General features: G+C 36.4%; 1 protein-coding gene across 1 annotated transcript; it reads left to right on the plus strand.

Annotated features, from left to right (window-relative positions):
- Positions 1-4,155: 4,155 nt before the first annotated feature.
- On the plus strand, positions 4,156-11,271 carry LOC143742393 (sterile alpha motif domain-containing protein 3-like). The gene is made up of 5 exons (XM_077235250.1): positions 4,156-4,205; positions 8,901-9,859; positions 10,207-10,365; positions 10,519-10,611; positions 10,954-11,271. Exons 2-5 carry the CDS (start codon positions 8,915-8,917, stop codon positions 11,269-11,271), a joined length of 1,515 nt encoding a protein of 504 aa, XP_077091365.1. The 5' UTR covers positions 4,156-4,205; positions 8,901-8,914.
- The last annotated feature ends 11,010 nt before the right edge of the window (positions 11,272-22,281 follow it).

Here is a 22,281-nt window from a genome sequence, read left to right on the forward strand (position 1 = left end):
GGTGTGAAAAGGGAAAAACCTCCAGTATGTGGCATCGTGTGGACGAAAATGCCTTGTTGATGCTAGAGGTCAGAGGAGAATGGGCCGACTGATTCAAGCTGATAGAAGAGCAACTTTGACTGAAATAACCACTCGTTACAACCGAGGTATGCAGCAAAGCATTTGTGAAGCCACAACACGCACAACCTTGAGGCGGATGGGCTACAACAGCAGAAGACCCCACCAGGTACCACTCATCTCCACTACAAATAGGAAAAAGAGGCTACAATTTGTAAGAGCTCACCAAAATGGACAGTTGAAGACTGGAAAAATGTTGCCTGGTCTGATGAGTCTAGATTTCGGTTGAGAAATTCAGATGGTAGAGTCAGAATTTGGCGTAAACAGAATGAGAACATGGATCCATCATGCCTTGTTACCACTGTGCAGGCTGGTGGTGGTGGTGTAATGGTCTGGGGGATGCTTTCTTGGCACACTTTAGGCCCCTTAGTGCCAATTGGGCATCGTTTAAATGCCACGGCCTACCTGAGCATTGTTTCTGACCATGTCCATCCCTTTATGGCCACCATGTACCCATCCTCTGATGGCTACTTCCAGCAGGATAATGCACCATGTCACAAAGCTTGAATTATTTAACCCTTCGGAGTCTCGGGCTATTTTGGCCGTTTTTGAGTACTTTTATTTTTTTAAAATTTTGCAACATAAACAAATGTTTAGCATACCAATGTTTGGTATGATTTTTTTCAGCACAACATCACCTATATGATCAGACAATTAGTTTTTCACTTTGATGTACTCTATCAACATACTGGACCCAAAATCACACAAAAAACACAAAATCCGAATAGAAAAATTATAGCTTTTCTACTACAAAAAACACAAACATGCTCAATGAAGCATTTTAAAAGGTTTAAAATGTAAACACAAGTTGTAAATGTCAACATATACAGGTACAATTCAGATATAATCAACCTATATACAAAAAAAATATGATTTACAAAAAAAAGCGGGTGTAGCCATAGGCTTTTTTTCTTTCTTTTTAGCTCAGCCACTTTTAAAAAAATGTTGTGCACACAATTATTCAGAGAGCTATATTTAAGGCCTTGCGTTCCCAGAGTATGAGGGTTCGCAAATAGTGCAAATACAACATCAAAAATGTAAAATTGAGATAAAATTAAACTATATGCAGCAAAAAGCAGGTGTGGCAATAGGCGTTTTTTCTTTTCCTTTTTGCTTAGAAACTCTACAAAACACTTAATGTACAATTACACAGATAGCTACATTACAGGGATTTCATTCCTTGAGTAAGAGGGGTTCCTCAATACTGCAAATATACCATACAAAAGGTAAAATGAACACAAAATCAAATTATACATACAACTATTTACAACAAATATCAGGTGATTTTTATTTTTTATCTTTGCCTCTCCTCAAAACAGTTTATCTAAATCTACTCCTAAACTACCTAAACTACTCCTAAACTACCTAAACTATCTACACTACTCCTAAACTACTCTCAAAATCTACTCAAACTCTTCCAAAAACTAGCAATAATCTCTCTCTATATATATAACGTAAATATGTCTCTCTTTATCAACTCCGTAAAATCCTCTGCCTTTCAATTTTGCGTCTTAGCTCAGTTGGCTCCTCCTCCATTCCCTAAAATGTGCAGCCTGAAGAGCAGAGTCAGCAGATTCACACATTTTTCTCCGTTTTGTTTTATGACAAAAACCGACGAAGTTATTAGAATAAATGCAACGCCTGTCGCATCCCATCTTGCGTTCTTTTACGAACGCGTCAGTATTTTTTTATATAAAGTTTAAATGATCATATCTCCGTTTTTACTTGGTCTATCAACACAAAACAAAAAGTAAAATAGAATTTCAAGCCAGCACTTTCGACAGAAGTGGACGGCAGCGCTCAACGTGACTTTGTTTTTATGCTTCGACGTCTTAAACTGGTCATGTAACTTGATCACGCCGGCGTGATCGGCGACCCCGAAGAGTTAAAATGGGTTTCTTGAACATGACAATGAGTTAACTGTACTAAAATGGCCCCCACAGTCACCAGATCTCAACCCAATAGAGCATCTTTGGGATGTGGTGGAACGGGAGCTTCGTGCCCTGGATGTGCATCCCACAAATCTCCATCAACTGCAGTACATTTACATTTATTCATTTAGCTGACGGTTTTATCCAAAGTGACTTACAATTGCTATATTTCAGAGGTTGCACGCCTCTGGAGCAACTAGGGGTTAAGTGTCTTGTTCAGGGACACATTGGTGTCTCACAGTGGATTCGAACCCGGGTCTCTCACACCAAAGGCATGTGTCTTATCCACTGCGCCATCACCACCCCTTCAATCACCTACCAAACTGCAAGATGCTATACTATCAATATGGGCCATCATTTCTAAAGAATGCTTTCATCACCTTGTTGAATCAATGCCACGTAGAATTAAGGCAGTTCTGAAGGCGAAAGGGGGTCAAACACAGTATTAGTATGGTGTTCCTAATAATCCTTTAGGTGAGTGCATTGAATGGTGATTTTAATATAAATTTGGGAGATAAAAGAGGAAGACAAAAGTAAAAAATATTGATGTCCATTTTTATTTATGACCAGTTGATAAAAAAGCCAACAAGAGTGACCAGAACTAGTAAGACTTTGATAGATCTTATTTTTTCTAATAGGGAAGAGCGTATTATACAACATTATAATCTACTGACAGGTTTATCGGACCATAATATGGTATTATCAGTAAGGAAAGTAACTAAACAACGACTAATCCGATTCAAAAACCAGAGACCAGATAGAACTAATTAAGTTTGGGATACAGAAATCTAAAGTAGGTCAATTAGAAATAGAGATCAATAATGCTGACTGGGATAATATATTACAGATAAATGAGGGGAACTTGTGTCGTACTTCCTTAACTGAACCAGTAATTTGGTAAACAAATATTATACTACTTTGAAATGTTCAAGGAAAAATGTATCATTACCATGGTTAAACAGTGATATTCGTATCTTATGAAAAAAAGAGACCTAGCTTTAAAAACGGCATTATCCTCTAAATTAAATACAGATACAGATACAGGTCTCAGAAACAAAGTAGTACAAGAATTATGGAAGTCAAAAGTATCATATTATACACAAATAATAGAGAATACCAAAGGTCAAAGTTCAACCCTATGGAAAACAATTAAATAATTTAACAAATAAAACTCAAAAGCAGCAAACAATTAAAGAGGTACAAATAGATGGAAAATTTATTAAAGATAAAGGTTCTCTAGCATATGAATTTAATACATATTTTATAAGTTCAGTAGATGATTTGGCTCAAAATTTGAAACTAATATCATTTAATAATAAGGTGGAGGATGAGCTACCAATTTTCTTTTTTTATTAAGGAGATTAAAGAAAATAGAATAACTGAAAATTTAAAGCTTCTCCCGAATTCAACAGCAAAAGATGTTTACAATTTAGATATTGATTTGATAAATAGACATAGCTCCGTGATGACAACTCCGTTAACTCATTTGACAAATGTATCAATTAGAGACTGTGTTTTCCCCAATACCTTTCAAATGATCTCCCAATATCAATCTTGCCGGTTATATCAAAGGTTTTGGAGAAGGTTGTAGCTGTACAATTAATAAGCTATTTAGATAGTAATAACTTCCTACATAAACATCAATTTGGTTTTACAGCCCAGCATTCCACCGAAACAGCTATATGCTATTTCTAAAAAAGCTAGACATTCTTTGGATCAGGGACCAAATTAGATGGGAGCAGTATTCATTGACCTAAAAAAAGGCATTTGATACAGTTAACCACACTATTCTTTTATCTAAATTAAGTGCATTTAATTTTAGTAAACGTTCAATTGATTGGTTCACCTCTTATTTAAATCTAAGAGATCAGTGTGTTAAAATTGATGATACACTGTAAAATGTAACTGATGATCTTACTAATAACATTAAGTGAATAAAACTTATTTTGAATAAGTTTGTTGACCTTACTAAGTTTGATAAAGTAAGGACAATTTTTTAGCACAGTAAGTTATTAAACTCAATAGATTAAATTACCCTCTACTTAAAATAATAAGTATCTTGAACATTTTCGAGTGGTCATGCGCAGTTCTACCAGTAGGCGGAGCCGATTTGGAAACGTAATACCATTATTTCGGACGAGGAAAGCACATGGAAAGGTGAGTCAGTGCTTTTTTGTCTTATTTTAATGTCTGAATTGCTTAATATACATAATTGATCTTGTAATAAATAAAACAGATTAAACAAACTAGCGTTACACATGAACATTGGATGTGTTATTTTAATCAAATTCTTGGATTGTGTTGGATTGTGCTTCGTAATGAGCAGTCTAGCATTTGCAAATCGCTAGACTAATCGTTAGGTCCATGCTTTCAATCAAGGAACCTTTTTATGTTTTATTTATTTTTATTGTGAGTATAATGTAGACTGAGAAAAAAACTTTACTGATTTATATTTTAATGTTGCAATAATTATGTAGCAATATAGCAATGCTATAATTAATATATTTTAACTTTTGGATTACTTCAAATTAAGGGTGTGGGATTAAATTCTCCACGATCTGTTTTGAAGAAATATAGTAGTGTCGTGCTACAGCGAAAATCATTTGCAGTTCTGGCGCCACAGTCTCAACATTGGCTATAGGCCTACTGTAAAGTTACAACTCGACGTGCATTTACTTCAGATGTTAACACACAGGAGTTACACTCACGGGACACTGCAATTCACAAACTTTAATTATTTGCTTGTGCTTTAAAGCCTTGCCGGTTAAACATTTAATTTGCGTGCTGTTCTGAAATGGGCGCATGTCATTTTCTGAGTGCATCATCAACCACTTAACAGCACCTGATTACTAAACTTTATATTTCGCGTCTTATTGCGGTAATACTGTGAAATATACACAATGTTTTCATGAACACAGTTGGTTATGTCTAAAGTAAAAGTGAACTTAATTTAATCGGATGCGTTTATGTATTTTAGAAGCGTGCAGGTCTTTAAGTGACAGCAGTCTAATAATGAACGGCATATGCGCCTTTTTCTTAAAGGGATAGTTCACCCAAAAATTAAAATGTGTCATCATTAACTAACTTTCATTTTGTTCCAAACCTGTATTAATTTCTTTCTTTTGCTGAACACAAAATAAGATATTTTGAAGAATGTGGATAACCAAACAGTTGATGACCCCATTGACTTCCATAGTAGGATGATATGGAAGTCAATGGGGACCATCAACTGTTTGGTTACCCACATTCTTCAAAATAACTTTTAATTTTCAACAGAAGAGTACATGATACAATTGCCCCACAATTGTTTTTGGGAGAACTATTCTTTTAATGTTAATAAAACAAAAGACAGTGAAAATTACTCACTCCTCTTGACTTAAATACAGTGGCTTTAATAAGAATAAATTATTAATGTATACTGTCAAGCCAAAGTATAGGGTGTTATTTCATTTGTATATTATTTTGTGTATATGTAATGTGTATCTTTGTTCCTATTTTTTATTAACAAAGATAAAACAATTACTAAGCTTTTTATTATCATTCATTTTGGCCTAAAATGTCTGCTATTCTATTTTTGTTTTTAGCTTTGTTTTTTGAAAATATGGAAATTCGTTTGGCTATAATGCAAAATAGTAAAACCAACATGAAAAGAATTGTGATATCATATTTTGCCATATCGCCCACCCCACACTTTAAATGTTTGAACACTATATTGATTTATAAATGAAAATACAAAGCCGTATATTAAAAAAGTGTGTATGTTAATATTATTTTCTTCATTTGCAGAGCTTGCTTTGTGAGATGAGACATGCAATGGAAATGTAAGTACTGTTTTTTTTCCTGTGAAAAGAGAGCTCTCCTATTGAAGCATTATCGCATAAAACATGGAAGCTACACCAGAACTACACCATTTCCATGTCTTCACGCAGACTGTTTGTGTTCATTTAAGTCATTTAATGCATTGAAGGTTCATTTAACAAGAAGTCATTCCCAACATATTGATGCAGAACAAACAAGTGGATCAAAAGAATCTCCAATAATATTTCACTGTCTACTCTGTGAATTTAAGGAACCTTGTACAGAATCTGAGTTTTTCACCCACTTGCGTCAGCATTTAAAAAAGAATGAAAAGGTTCAGTGCCCATATAATGACTGCAATTTTGAGAGCAGAATTTATTCTACATTTAATGCTCACAAATGTAAAGAACACCAATTAAGCAGTCAGAGGAAGTTAAAAGCTAGCATTGCAGTTGAAATTCAAAATGTAGCTGCAGAATTACCACAAGATGTTACACAAAATACATCTTACCATGAGTCAATGGATTCTACTGAATTTGACGAAGATGAAAATGAAAAAGAGGACCAGACTCAAAATCTGGATCTTTTGCAGAATCAACTAGAACGTAATTTAGGCTTGCTCTTTCTTAAGATGCAAACCATTCTGCATATCTCTGATGCAGCAGTACAGGAAGTAATTCAACAAATTAATCAGATATCTCTTCTGTCAAAGCCCCTTTTGCGTAATGCCATACAGCAGATTCTAGATCAACATGGAGTCCGTGATAATGATTCTGTTTTGAGAGACATCATGAAAGCTGTCACAGAGAATAATTTGATCTTGAAAATGACTGATTCTGGTGAGTCTCTCTCTACAATCAGTAAAAGAGCATCATATTTTCAAAAAGAGTTTCCAATAGTTGTGCCAACAGAATATAAACTTGGGAAAGACTCACAATCATTTACTTATGTGCCAATTCTGAACATGCTGCAGGTGCTTTTAAACAGAACTGATGTCTTTGAGAAAGTTCTTGCTCCTTTTAACAATGCAATTGGGATCAACTCTTACAAAGACAGCACTAACTATCGTGAGAATGATTTTTTGATGGCAGGGAAATTTAGGATTTTGCTTACCCTGTACACTGATGAATTTGAGATTGCCAATCCTCTTGGCACTTCAAAAAAGAAACACAAGATGTTCAGTGTCTATTGGGTTCTTGCTAATCTTCCATCTAAACACCGGTCATCTCTTCAGGCAATTCAACTGGCACTCTTATGCAAGGCTAGTGCAGTAAAACAATATGGCTATGAGAAAGTCCTTCACCCTCTTGTACAAGACCTCAAAACTCTGGAGAAACATGGTGTCTTTTTGGAGCAGTTAGGGGAATGTGTTAAGGGAACTGTTCTCAATGTATCTGCAGATAATCTTGGTGCTCATTCCTTGGCAGGATTTCAAGAGAGTTTTATTGTGGAACACCCTTGCCGCTTTTGCATGGTGAAAAAGAGTGAAATACAGCAGAAAGACGTACTGTCAGGAGGATTTGAACCCAGGACAAAGCAGAATCATGACAGGCAAGTTGAAGAAGTTTTAAAAGACCAAAATTTGGTAAAACAGTATGGTGTAAAAGGCCGGTGTGTTTTAAATGAGCTTGACCATTTTCACTCTGTCAGTGGCTTTCCACCTGACATCATGCATGATCTCTTGGAGGGTGTCATACCCGTTGAAATGTCACTGTGCCTCAATGATTTAATCAACAAAAAGTACATCACCCTTGAGTATGTGAACAGAACAATCAAACAATTTCCATACAAATTCATAGACAAGACCGATCAACCTCAGGTCATTCCAACTACATTTGCCTCAAGAGGCACGATTGGGGGCAATGCCCATGAAAACTGGGCACTTGTAAGACTTCTTCCACTAATGATTGGCTTTGACATCCCAGAAAATGATGCAACATGGGAGATTTTAATGCTTTTGAAAGACATTCTAGAACTGGTGATATCCTTCAGATTTACGGATGATACTATTGATTTTCTTGAGGCTAAAATTTCAGAGCACAGAGGTTTGCTTTTAAAAGTATTTCCTCATTTCATGTTGCGTCCTAAACACCACTACATTGAACATTATCCACAACTAATAAGGACATATGGGCCACTTAGAGATGTCTGGACCATGCGTTTTGAAGGCAAGCATAAATTCTTCAAACAAATCATTCGTGACACAAAAAATTTCAAAAATGTCACACAAACTCTGGCAGTCCGACATCAGAGAATGATAGCATACCACATGGACTCGTCATCCTTTTTTAAACCTTCAGTCCAGATGGACAAAGTGTCATCTACACTGACTTCATATTTTCCTGAGAGTGTACAGAACGTACTTCAGCAGAATTTTGCTACCCAAAGCACTGTCTTTGTCACATCTAATGTGTGCATTGATGGGATCAACTACAGTCCTGATATGGTTCTGTCTGCTGGTGCAAGTTCATGTCTGCCTGATTTTAGACAAATTGTAAAAATTGTCATTATCAACACTGACATTTTGTTTGTATGCAAACAACAGACAGCGTGGTACATTGAGCATTTACGGTCCTATGAACTATGCAGCCATGTATCAGAAATGAAAGTCACTAAGCTGTTTGATTTGAATGACCCTTTTCCACTGGCACCATACAAAATTCAGGGCAGGACATTTGTTACAGCGAAACATTTTATCTTTTGCTAAATTGAACATTTAAAGGGATAGTCCACCTACAAAATAAAATTACGTTATTTACTCACCCTCATGTTATTTCAACCCTGCATGACTTTCTTTTGCTGAACACAAAAGATATTTTGAACAATGTTTGTTACCAAACAGTTTCAGTTCCCTAATGACTTCCATGGCAACCTGAACGTGTTTGGTTTCCAACGTTCTTCAAAATATCATTTTTTATGTTCAGCAAAAGAAAGTCATACAGGGTTAAAACAACATGAAACAACATGAGGGTGAGTAAATAACTGAATTTCCATTTTTATCCCTTTATTATTGAGAACTCAAGTGTAAAAGTAATTGATTTTTCTCATTGTTAGGTTCACTGGACACAATGGAGACAAGAACTATACTTAGAGTGATAGTGAATGAAAATAACATACGGAAAATCACGCTGCATAGGAAACCACAAACTTTGGACACATTGATGGAAGAACTTGAAGAGAAGTTAGGTCTTCCATACAAGTTTTCTCTTCAGTACGAAGATGCTGATTTTAACAATGCACTAATCAACCTCACAGACATTGCAGATTTACCTGAGAGGCCCACCTTAAAGGTGATCTCTCTTGTACCATCTCCTACACCAAGTACAGCTGACACAGACATTGTATCTTTGTCTTCTGAAGAAGGGCCATCTCATGTACGCCAGGCTCAGTGGCCAGAGACATTTGAAATCCCCAATTTTCCTGTAGATATTGAGTTCAGATTGCGCCAAGGAAACCTTCTGTACATGAGAGACCAGACATATATGCAAGTTCCCAGGGACATGAAGCACGAAATTCTTGAAAAACTTGCTGAGTGTATGTACAGCTTCAAAGCATATCCCTGTGATGACGATTTCAATGATGTTGCATCTTCACTAGTCAAAAAACATCCATGCCTCACTGAACCAGGTTCCTCCACTGGATGGAACGGATGGAAGAACAGCCTCAAATTTAAAATGGGAAATTATAGAACGAAGCTACGACGAGCTGGATGCACAGATGTTCTTATGAACGTAGGGAAAAGGGGAAGCCAAGATCCTTTGAGAAGTGTTAAAAGGCCTAAACGATTTGAAATCAATTTTCTTCCAAATTATCCTTCTGGTGAGGATGACTGCAGCATGGAATCTAAACGCTTACAACTTGTGGAAGAAATGAAGAAATGTCATCCGAGTTCCACCCTGATATCACAGCTCATGGATTCCACTTTTTCCTTGAGAAGAAAAGAGGTTGTTGAGATCGAGCCTCCAGTAAAAGAGACTCTTCAAAGATGGCCATCACTCTTCACAGAAAGTCAAGTAAGTAACAATTAAACTACATCACCGAAAAATAAAGACGTCTCTTCATTTACTTACCCTCATGCCATCCCAGATGTATATGACTTTCTTCAGATAAAAATTCTTAAAAAAATAGTCCATCTCTGAGTATGAAAGAATGTGAAAGCTCTTAAAAGCACATACTATACAGTGATCATGACATTAATCCATATGAACTCTTTTTCTAAATATACATTTACGTTTATCTGAAGAATAGAGATACATTTGGGATACTACGAGAGTGAGTAAATAAGGCAATTTTCAAGTATCCCTATAACACAGTAACCAAAAGCCTAATAGATATAACATTTTTCTTTTTCCTTTTACAGATCAATGCAGAGTTTATTCGCATCACAAGCAAAAACCTCAAGCAAGGATTTTTCACAGCACTTGATCAACATACAGCTCGATTTCTGGAAATTTTTGAATCCAAGAAAGGGGCAGTTGGAAAAAAACTTTCTGAATTTCTTAAGCAAATTAAGTCTGTGGTAAGCTTGTCTATGCTTATTTCTTAAACTAAATTCTGTAACTGTTATTTCATAAAATTTAATTCTATGTTATAAAACTTTTTTCCAGAGCAGTCATCACTTCATTTTAAAGTAGTTTATTCGACTAATTTTAAATTTAATTTGGTTTTCCAGGGCACTGACATCACTGCTAATCGCACAGCAGTTCTTCGTGGACTTCCCCTCATTTTTGGAGAAGACACCTCAGACTTTTTCAAAACCATATTGGCAAGTACCATTCTCTGTATATTTCATTCTAAACTAATCCCCCACACATACATCACATATAGCCATTCAATTATGCTTCATTCAACTATCCCAGAAACAGACCAGACACAAACTCTTCAAATGTAATTGTACATTTTCTTGTGTGTTTGTTCTGCCGTCATAGTACTGTGCATTGTTTTCTGAGGTCTAATTTTCACACAGTACTTTAACGTTTATCTGTTAGTTGAGTTGTATGTAGAACAGAAGGTGATGGTCCTGATTCTTTAAGTTACATGTACATTTGTGAGATTTCCTATTTGTAATGTAACCAGAATTTTAATATTTCTGTTCTTTTTTTATTAGGACAGTGATTGCGACACACCCCAGATTTCCATTGGGATTATAACTGTGATGACTGAAGAAACCCAGGATTCTTCACAAGCACTGCATTTAGAGGGTTCACACACAGCAATCATCCTAGAAGGAGTCATTGTTATGGATGAACTTCAAAACCTTCCGGATGCCATGTGCCTACTTTTTGGGCTGATATATGCGCTCAATTTGAAGTACCCTCCACAGCTCAAGAACACCTTTGATTTTATTCAGAGAGTGTTTCTTTCTCTGGGACACAAATTCCTGAAGCCTAAACTACAGTCACTTAAAAACATGCTGCTCATGTAAGTAAATGTTGTTTCAGATTGAAAATTCTGTCATAATTTACACTCCCTCATCTTGTTTCAAACCCGTAACAGAAAGGGTCTAGTCTTAAAACAAATCATAAAGACATCTTAACAATCTTTTTAGATCTTTTAAGTTAGGGTTATCTGGACTTTCAATAGAGGGACATAAAACGCTTAACTGGTTAATTTTTAATATTTGTATTTGTGTTTCAAAGACTATCCAAACTTACAGGTTTGTTACGAGATGTGGGAGAGTAAATTATGACAGATTTTTTCAGTTTAGTGGCTATCCCTTTACTATCCCTTTAAATTTGTGGTTGCAAAAAATATGTAAAATACACAAAACATTTCTAAATTGTCACTTGTCAACCTTGGTTGAAAATGTTTATCTTGTTTTATAACAGTTGTATTGTTAAATACTTTTGTTTAACATTTTTTCCAATGGAACTTTTTTGTTTTAAAGTGTCAATTTTCCTGCATTACCCTAATGTTGATGCTTTCATCAGTCATAATTAGAGTTTTTTTTTGCTGTTTTTTTAGTTGCACTTGCACTGCACATTTGAGTTGCTTTAGGGTTAACAAGAATAACAATGTGCTTTTTGTGATTAAAATTGTTAGTTACATTAACAAAAAACTGTTTCATATTTAGGGGTGTCTGAATGACATTTAGTACATTGTAGTGCATAAAGACAATTGATGAGTAATAAAAAATGTTTTACCTGAGTTCAGTTTTGTCGTTTTGTCTTAACTTAATTTGTTTAGTTCAGCTTACTTCAAAATTTGTCTTTTTGTCTTAACTTAATTTGTTTAGTTCAGCTTACTTCAAAATTTTAAGGCAATCAGTTTCCTAATTTTTTCCTAGTAATGTGAACTCTAATAAGAAGTTAACACAACCAATGATTTTGAGTCAACTTTACTTGAGTATACTTGATTAACAAGTTGTCTATACAAAAGCTATTAAGTTGCGCCAACTAAAAATTAATAAAATACTTTACTTGGAAAATTTAAGGCAATCGGTTTCCTCACTTTTTCTAAGTAAAGTCAACTTGTTACATTTTACAGTGTACAAAATCATTGTTTATGAGAAACAAAATGGGCTTACCACAAGTCTCAATTTTAGGCCCCTTGCTTTTTAGTTTGTTTATAAATGACCTACCATGTTGTTGTCAAGATGTTGAATTTCAGCTTTATGCTGATGACACAGTTATTTATACATCAGCTAAGTCATCTGTCAAGGTTGCTGCAGTTTTAAATGAACAAATGGAAAGGATATCTATATGGCTCCAGGAAAATCATCTTACTCTGAATGTTAAGAAAACAGTCTTTATGTGCTGTTTAAAAATAATTTGAGTATTAATAATATTATAAGTAATAATTTGAGTAAATAATAAAGAAATAGAGGAGGTAGATGAGTAAATTTTTTTAGGTATTGTTTTAGACTCACAACTTAAATTTGATAAACATAAAAAAGCTCTCAAAAATGGTAAGGACTAATCTAAATTGTTTCAGACTTATTAGAAATTATATCTCAATTGAGGCAGCACATCTGTTTATGCATGCAATGATCTTGTCCCACATTTCATACTGTATTACAGTTTGGACTCAAACAACTGATACCTTAATTAAAAAAATTGAAATGTTGTATTATCGTGCTCTAAAAATAATGGATTAAAAGCCATATCAATGGCATCACTGCAACGTTTTAAAAAAATTGAATATGCTAAGTTTTGCAAATTTTAAGAATCTGTCATATATAAAATTGATTTTTAAGTGTTTGCACAATAAGGCACCATCTGTTTTAAATAAATTGATAAAGAGACAGGATGATACAAGTAGAATTACTAGGAGTTCGGCAGGTGGGAATTGTAGGATTAATTTTCGTAAGACTACACAAGGGCAAAGAACCTTTTCTGTTGAGGGCTCCAAACTCTGGAACCTTCTCCCAAATGAGTATAAGGTAATACTGGAAATAAAGTCCTTTACACTGAAGGTAAAGCAGTGGTTTAAAATAAACCAGAACTGCACGTTTATTTAGATGTAATAATTTTAGTATGTAAAAGTGTATTGTAATGGAAAAGTAAAAGTTTTATTTTTTAAAGTGTAATGTAAGAGTGTAATGTAACGTAAAAGTTTTTTTTTGTTTTTTTTTTTTTTTTGTTTAGAAAAGCCTTTCTAGGGACCTGAGATGAAAATTAGCTTTGGCTATATTCTTTATGTGCACTACATATTTTCCAGTTTTGACTGGGATCATGTTTTTTTTTTTTGTACTGTCCCTACACAAATAAACTTATAAATAAATAAATAAAAAAGAAGACAACATCTTTATAGACCCCTTTTGCGCCGACGTCACAATTACGTCACGGCGTTAGCTGGAGGCAAAACAAAGTGAAAACTTGAGGCGGCCAATACAAACCAGCACAGATTCTGCTACATAATAAGGATCTTAAATTATTATTATTTTTATTAAATGTCATCTTGTTGTGTTTCTGGGTGCAAGATTCACCTACAGGATCCAATTTGAAATTTTATTGCATGTTTTCTAAATTATTGTGATTATTTGTGAATCTTCTGTGATTGTATACATTGTTGTGATTGATTGTGATAGACTTTTGAAGACCCTGGTAAGAAAGAATAATCAAATACATAGTTAATTAATATAATTTTAATGCATAAAAAATATTATTTCTAGAAAATATTCACATCATTAAAATTGCACTGTAATGTCACTTTACATTTTACACTTTACTTGTCGTCTTCTGGCCTTGGCGCTGGACAGGACCGCGCAATGTAACGTTGCCACAAGTCAAGACCATTCATCACAGTTATAGGCATCTAAAGATTTGTATGCCCTCAGTTTGTCTTTATGCTCGGTTTCTCTATCAGGTAGGTGTAGAAGGCAGGCCACTCAACCGAGGTAACGTTAATCCTGTCAGATCGACCATCCATTGACTGAGCGTGGATGGGTCAGCTAATCTGGTTTCATCCGTTAAAATTAACTTTTGCAAATAACAATCACGGTCCTGGACAGTGAGGGACCTTGCACATTAAGATAAAATCAGATTTTCTCCCGTCATTGTTAAAAAACAAGCTAACAAAACTTGCAAACTAGCGTTAGTGAAGCGGCCAGAGGGATTGTTCTGCCTCCACCTAAGCTCCGCCCACATAAAAACGTCATCATGTTTACCAACTGAAAAGGGGTCTATGGCAAATGCAAACCCCTCCATCAACGCCATTGTCATATTGCCAAAGAGCTGCATGAACACACAAATTCGATGGGAACAGATACACAGTGTGGACATCATTTTTGATCAGATTCCATAGGACCATTTTTTAGCAGCAATAATCAGCCAAATATGCAAGTCCGTTCAGTTCAGTGGCATTGGGTGCTTCTCATTTCTTATTTGTGCATCCTTGTTTCCTTTTCTCGCTTCCTTTCCTAGGATGCGAGGGAAGGATGCAAGGAAAGAAAATGAGGACGGAGGAATCGAATGAAAGCTTTTTTTATACACTGGAATACTTGATCACTCGAGCGTCACTTAACAGCGTCATCAGCAGTGCTCAAAGGATCTGCCCTTAAGTTGTTGAAGTTTGTTTATTTAAGAAATTCATAATGAATAATAATGAAGCAAGATACCCTGTTGAAATATGTGAGATGTGTGGTTTATAAACTGCAAAGGTAAACTATAAATGAAAATGATTGTGACTGATGTGGAGGGGGAGGAGAATGTATACGTGCGTCACGTTTAGTCAATAAAGCATTTCCGAATAGGATACACCTGTGTATCCTTGCTCATAACTCTGAAAGCCTCCTCACTTCTCGATCCTCGACTCCTCGCAGTGCAATTAGAGAATTGAGATGTCCTTCAAGATGGCTGTGCTTGATTGGTTTCCGGGTCATAGGATGGAGTACAGAGGAGCGAGGAGACGAGGAGGGATATTGAGAAGCACCCAGTGTTTATGTTCAGTGCCTCCAAAATGGCCGACTTCCGGATTGATGACGTGTAGTGAAAATCCTCTATATTAAAATAGTAATGAATAAACTGGCCCGCAATTTTTTAAATAAGATGTATAATAAGTCTATAGTATGTATAAGTCTATATAACTTCTTAACTGGCAACTGAAAATACAGTAGATTGTAGTTCTAAAGAACATCATGTAGTTCTAAACAAATTCTACAGAATTAAACTGTGGCAATACACTCTCTGATCCCATACCAATTAGTATTGGTGCGCCTCAAGGTTGCGTATGCTCTCCCTTTTTGTTTACTTTATATACAAATGACTGTTTTAGTATAAATAGGAATAATTATATAATCAAATATTCTGATGACACAGTAATATTGAGTCTTTTGGCGAAAGATCATGATATATCAGTGTATCTGTCTGAAATTGAGAATTTTGTGCGGTGGTGCAATGTCAATCATCTCATCGTAAATGCATCAAAAACTAAAGAAATGATAATAGATCCAAAAAAATTAGGTGATTACAGCCCAATCATCAATGATAATGTCATTGATCAGGTGGATACCTATAAGTATCTAGGTGTGGTTATTGATTGTTCATTCACTTGGAAAGCTCACATTGATTACGTCGCCTCAAAATTCCAACAACGCTTGTATTTTTTAAGAAAACTTAGGCTGTTTGGTGTAAATCAGAGAATTATGCAATTATTTTATTATGCCGTTTTAGGTAGTCTTTTAAATTATGGCATGCAAATCTGGTATGGCAATCTTTCGGTTCAATTAAAATCACAGATTGCTCGTCTTGTGAGAATTGCAATGAAGGTTATGGGTATAAGGGAATACTCATCACTTCAATCAATTTATGAATCGTTGGTTTTAAAAAATGCACAGACAATAGTAGGTGATACCAGCCATGTTTTATTTCCAATGTATGAGTTGCTGCCTTCAGGGAGACGGTATAGAGTACCATTGTGTAAGAGTAACCGTTATAAAAAATCCTTCATTCCCCTATCAACTAACATGTTAAATAGCAAGATGCAGTAATGTAGGTCAATAGTTTCTGTGTGTGCATTTGTTATTTGTTATGTTATATGTATACTGTACTAATGCAGCCTCGAGTCCATTTGCTGTATGTATGTGGTGTATTAATGTAGCTTTGAGCCCAAGACAAATTTCCTGAAGAAGGACAATAAAGTTTACAAACAAACAAACAAACAAACAAACATTCACTGAAAATCACTGAACTGTGTTCATCTGTGCACCAGAAGTTGATGGACCTTCCTCCTGCTGTTCTTCCACACTCTGGGGACGGGGGAGAGATACGAATATCCGTTTATACTTAGATATAAACTTAGATTCTATAGGCTACTCCACATAAATAATTGGAAGAAATGTGAATGTGTAGATTTGTCTGATGTGTAGACACACAATATTAACATTTCCTTTGTAGGCCTCTCTGTGGCAGCAGAAACTGTTTCTTCATCCCCATCATCCAGTGAAGATGAACATTTGGTTGAGCACATTTTATAATACTATTTGTCATAATTTCTGGTGTATTGAGTAGGCTACTTACAACTGTCTGGGGTTCTGTTGGGACAGGAGGCTCCAAAAGACAGATATTACCATCAGAATATTTTGGGAGCAACAAAAAACCCAACCCAAAGTAAAATATATGGAAATATCAAAAACAGCCTATATAAAAAATAACACATATGTAGATCTCTTACATTTTATGAAGGAACTTGAATCTTCGGGAGTGACTGGCTCTGATGAAGTCCCTCCAGGAATTCTCTCAGCCATTGGCCTTCCAGCATTCAGGCTCAGGGCCATCTCCATCTCCTCTGCATCTCCATCTCCTCTGCATCTCCATCTCCTCTGCATCTCCATCTCCTCTGCATCTCCATCTCCTCTGCATCTCCATCTCCTCTGCATCTCCATCTCCTCTGCATCTCCATCTCCATCTCCTCTGCATCTCAATCTCCTCTGCATCTCAATCTCCTCTGCATCTCCATCTCCATCTCCTCTGCATCTCCTCTGCATCTCAATCTCCTCTGCATCTCCTCTGCATCTCCATCTCCATCTCCTCTGCATCTCCTCTGCATCTCAATCTCCTCTGCATCTCCATCTCCATCTCCTCTGCATCTCCATCTCCTCTGCATCTCCATCTCCTCTGCATCTCCATCTCCTCTGCATCTCCATCTCCTCTGGATCTCCATCTCCTCTGGATCTCCATCTCCTCTGCATCTCCATCTCATCTGCATCTCCATCTCCTCTGCATCTCCATCTCCTCTGCATCTCCATCTCCTCTGCATCTCCACCTCCATCTCCTCTGCATCTCCATCTCCTCTGCATCTCCATCTCCTCTGCATCTCCATCTCCTCTGGATCTCCATCTCCATCTCCTCTGCATCTCAATCTCCTCTGGATCTCCATCTCCATCTCCTCTGCATCTCAATCTCCTCTGCATCTCCATCTCCATCTCCTCTGCATCTCCATCTCCATCTCCTCTGCATCTCCTCTGCATCTCAATCTCCTCTGCATCTCCATCTCCATCTCCTCTGCATCTCCATCTCCTCTGCATCTCCATCTCCTCTGCATCTCCATCTCCTCTGCATCTCAATCTCCTCTGCATCTCCATCTCCATCTCCTCTGCATCTCCTCTGCATCTCAATCTCCTCTGCATCTCCATCTCCATCTCCTCTGGATCTCCATCTCCATCTCCTCTGCATCTCCATCTCCTCTGGATCTCCATCTCCTCTGCATCTCCATCTCCTCTGCATCTCCATCTCCTCTGCATCTCCATCTCCTCTGCATCTCCATCTCCTCTGGATCTCCATCTCCTCTGCATCTCCATCTCCTCTGCATCTCCATCTCCTCTGCATCTCCATCTCCTCTGCATCTCCATCTCCTCTGCATCTCCATCTCCATCTCCTCTGGATCTCCATCTCCTCTGCATCTCCATCTCCACTGCATCTCCATCTCCCCTGCATCTCCATCTCCTCTGCATCTCCATCTCCTCTGCATCTCCATCTCCTCTGCATCTCCATCTCATCTTCATCTCCATCTCCTCTTCATCTCCATCTCCTCTGCATCTCCATCTCCTCTTCATCTCCATCTCCTCTGCATCTCCATCTCCTCTTCATCTCCATCTCCTCTTCATCTCCATCTCCTCTGCATCTCCATCTCCTCTGCATCTCCATCTCCTCTGCATCTCCATCTCCTCTGCATCTCCATCTCCTCTGCATCTCCATCTCCTCTGCATCTCCATCTCCATCTCCTCTTCATCTCCATCTCCTCTGCATCTCCTCTGCATCTGCATCTTTGCGAGCCTCTTCCTTCTTTCTGTTGGCTGAGTAGAAGTCACATGAGAATGAACATTTAATTGTGTTAATTAGACCTATGTCAAAAATGCTGCTGCACTGCAAGACAGTGGATTCCATTTAGTTATTTAATATGTCAAATGTTTGTAAAGTCTGGTAGCCTACATCCATGATATGCTCAAGCCTTACCTGATTGAATTATGTTTTTATATTTCATTTTCAGCTGCTGTCATGTTCTTTTAATGCCTGCAGGATTGCACCTACATGAAAATTAAAATTAGGTTCAATAACATACTGTTCTTCCAGTTTCACCTCTGATATTTTAACAGTTGGGTAAGTTACTCTAAAACAGTTATTAATTACTAACTACAAATGACATCTTCAACAGTGTAATTAGATTAATGTTATAATTACTATCTCTAGAAAGTATTGGTCTACTTATTACTAATTACTTTATAAATCCCATATCAACCTCAACCATTTGAACAATACAAAAAACAAATTTACCAAACAATAAACTGCACTTTTAATGCTTTCAAATTAACAATACACAATTGCATGAATTATTCTTGAATTGACCAAAGTGTGTAGAGAGAGGTTACATTAAAAATATACCTTTAAAAAATGTTATATATATAGTCTATGCAGTATTTAATGCAATGACATCATACTTTACGTTATATTACAGAAGAATTAAGAGTAATCCCTTTAATTAAATTACAGTATTTAGATTACTTGGTAATTACACCCAACACTGTATAACAGTAGCCTAATTAAAATGTAAACATACGCATTGTCTCGAGCAACTATTTTCTCCCAAACTAACTCTCTCGATCGCCGCTGCTGCCCTGTTGCTTAAAAAAAAATGTTTGCGTTCTGCTGGTGAGAAATATGCAGACCTCTTTTTGTCTGCCGCTGTTACCATGGTGACTCATAATATCTGCGCTCCATTGTTAATGGCTTTTTATAGTTGTGGTGGACGCGCTTAACTCAGAGTCAGTCAACTTAGAGTTGATTGAACTTACTCATTTCAGCTGTTCTGAAACCGAAAACTCAAGAGTTTCCCATCTTAGGGTAAGTCAACTCAGAGTTCAAGTTTTAACTCAGAGTTGGTTGAACCTCCTTATTGAAACAGGCCCCAGGACAATCAACAGTGATTACCAACATCTGTAAAGACCAGGTAAGGAAGTTGTAGTCCAATGGTGGGACTTGTAGTTTAACTTTAACCTACCCAATATACTGGGTTATCTAGGTAATTTACACATTTACTCCCCATAGTGAAGATCCCCACTACAAGAAACAAACATAAATACACGTATACAAAAATTATACAAAAATACAGGCGCATATATGTATTCATTCATACATACATACATGCTTGCTGAATATATGCATGGAGACTACAGAACGTCAGAAAAACCTTCATAAACTGCAGTATTCAAGACTTATAAAAACAATACAGCTGTGACTAAAGCATGACACTCATGTTGAAGTCCACATTTAAACCTTTAGGATGTAAGGCCTCCAAAGTATGAATCCAGTAAAGTTCCCTTTGGCATAGCACTTTATCGATATTGCCACCTCTAGGTAATTTAATCAGCTCAATTCCTTGAAAGCGGAGAGAAGAGACTGAATGAGCACACTCTGTAAAGTGACAGGCCACAGGGTAGTTAGGGTCGGCACGTCTAATAGAGCTTTTATGTTTACTGATCTTCTGTTTTAGACTATGTGTGGTCTTTCCCACGTACACCATTTCACAAGGGCATCTTAAAGTGTAGATAACATTCTTAATTTTACATGTAATAATGCCCTTCACATTGTAGCTCTTACCGGATCTGGGATGTTTAAAGTTATAGGTATTGTGTGTATTATTACACTGGGCGCAATTCCCACAGGGATAGTTACCATCCCTAAGGGGTGCTAGGAGAGTTTGGGTAGGAGCTGATCTTATACATGCTTTAACTAACCTATTGCGGAGGTTAGTGCCCCGTCTAGACACAAACAAAGATGGATCCTTAATTTTATCCTGAAGAGAAGAATCATCAGATATTAGGTGCCAGTATTTCATAATGGTGTTTTTGATTATAAAGGATCTTGGTGTAAAAGAAGTTATGCAGGAGACAGAAAACTTTTTATCCTTTTTAACACTCTTTTTCAAAAGGTGTGGTCGTGGTGTAGAGAGGGCGATATTATATGCCTCTTCAATAATTTTAGTGGGATAAACCCTGGCTAGAAATCTGACAGGAAACTAAGGAAGGTGAGGAGAGGACAAAAGAAACGGACTGGAGATGGAGCTAGTGACACGCCAACAGGCCAGAGTCCGGTCGTGAACCTGTCTGATAAGGTACTTACTTCTCTCGGCCCTGAGTAAGGGATTGAGTTTTGTTCCCACCAGCCATACAAACTCTTTTGAAATTAAGACTCATTTGTTTCTTTTTTTTTCAGAAAGATTAAATTGAGATATCTTTTTGGGACTGTGAATGAAAATCGGAGTTTAATTAAACCTATGTTTAAGCCTAAAAGTACATTTGTACCGCATGTAAACCACTCCTCGATTGATACATTCTGTAGGGTTGTTGAACAGGAGATTTTTGAGAAGCTACAGACTACGCCTTACTCCCATCAGCAAAATTTTTGTCAGGAGGAAAAAATGCGTGGTGCACTCAACGCTTCATGAATTTTGATTTAGCCTACATTAGTAACAGTTAATTTTGTTACGGTATGAACTTAATCCTAGGAAAGGCAAAAAAATATAAGATCTTTGTAAGGAAATCCAAGACTTTGTATAGACTTTGTATTCAAGGCTTTTAAGGCCTTAGTTTGAGATTGTCAAATTTAAGACTTTTTCATAGCTTTTAAGATCTGCGGGTACCCTGACAAATACAATAGAAAAATACTTTTTAAAATATAACTCCAGTGAACCAAAGAGAGTCTCAAAAACGCAGTTTGAAATCGCTGGTGTTTCTGTCATCACAAACTACCTTGTAACCAATCACGTCAACGAGTGGATCTCTGATGTGGTGTGAGTGGAGGTGGGGCTAATTTGCATATTAATAGAACAACATATACTAAATGAGGCAAGGGTGTAAAGTTACATTCAAGCTATTTTAAGAAATTAATTTTTTTTCCAAGGAAAAAAAACCTTTAAATGTCATTTTGGTGATCAAAGATGAGTTTTAAGGGATTAAATTGTTGACTACAGGGGGACTTTAAATAAAAAGTTTTACAGATAGAGTAGCCTATGTCTATTTAACTACTACAGAAATTGAATAATCAAATGTAAAAATAAAATACTGTAGTCTTCACTGTATAAATTAAATAAAAATTGATTGATATTAAATATTCAAAAGTGATTCAGTGAAGAACAGTGATTGATTTTTTAATCAACTAATGAAAAAGATGGCAGCTGTTTATGAGGCTGCTGTCCCTTTAAGAATAAATGCACGGATTTAATATACTGTTACACATCCAATTTTTTCCTAACTGTTTATGTTCATGTAGGAAATAACAGACTATATACATGAATACTCCACTGCATTTTGACAAAATTCAGCATCGAGTCCTTTTTCGCAGCTTATTGTGATTAATAACACTCTAATATGTCAATAACTTTAACTAGTACTGCAAAGTTGTTTGAGCTGCGTGTCTCTCAGCCCATATCTATAGAAGAAATATATATTCAACCTTTTTTTTTTTCCATGATACCATAATTGTTTGATTAACATTAATGA

Source organism: Siphateles boraxobius, unplaced genomic scaffold (assembly GCF_051911475.1).
Source record: "Siphateles boraxobius isolate OS27281-9 unplaced genomic scaffold, OSU_SipBor_1 19, whole genome shotgun sequence".
NCBI classification, from domain to species: Eukaryota; Metazoa; Chordata; class Actinopteri; order Cypriniformes; family Leuciscidae; genus Siphateles; species Siphateles boraxobius.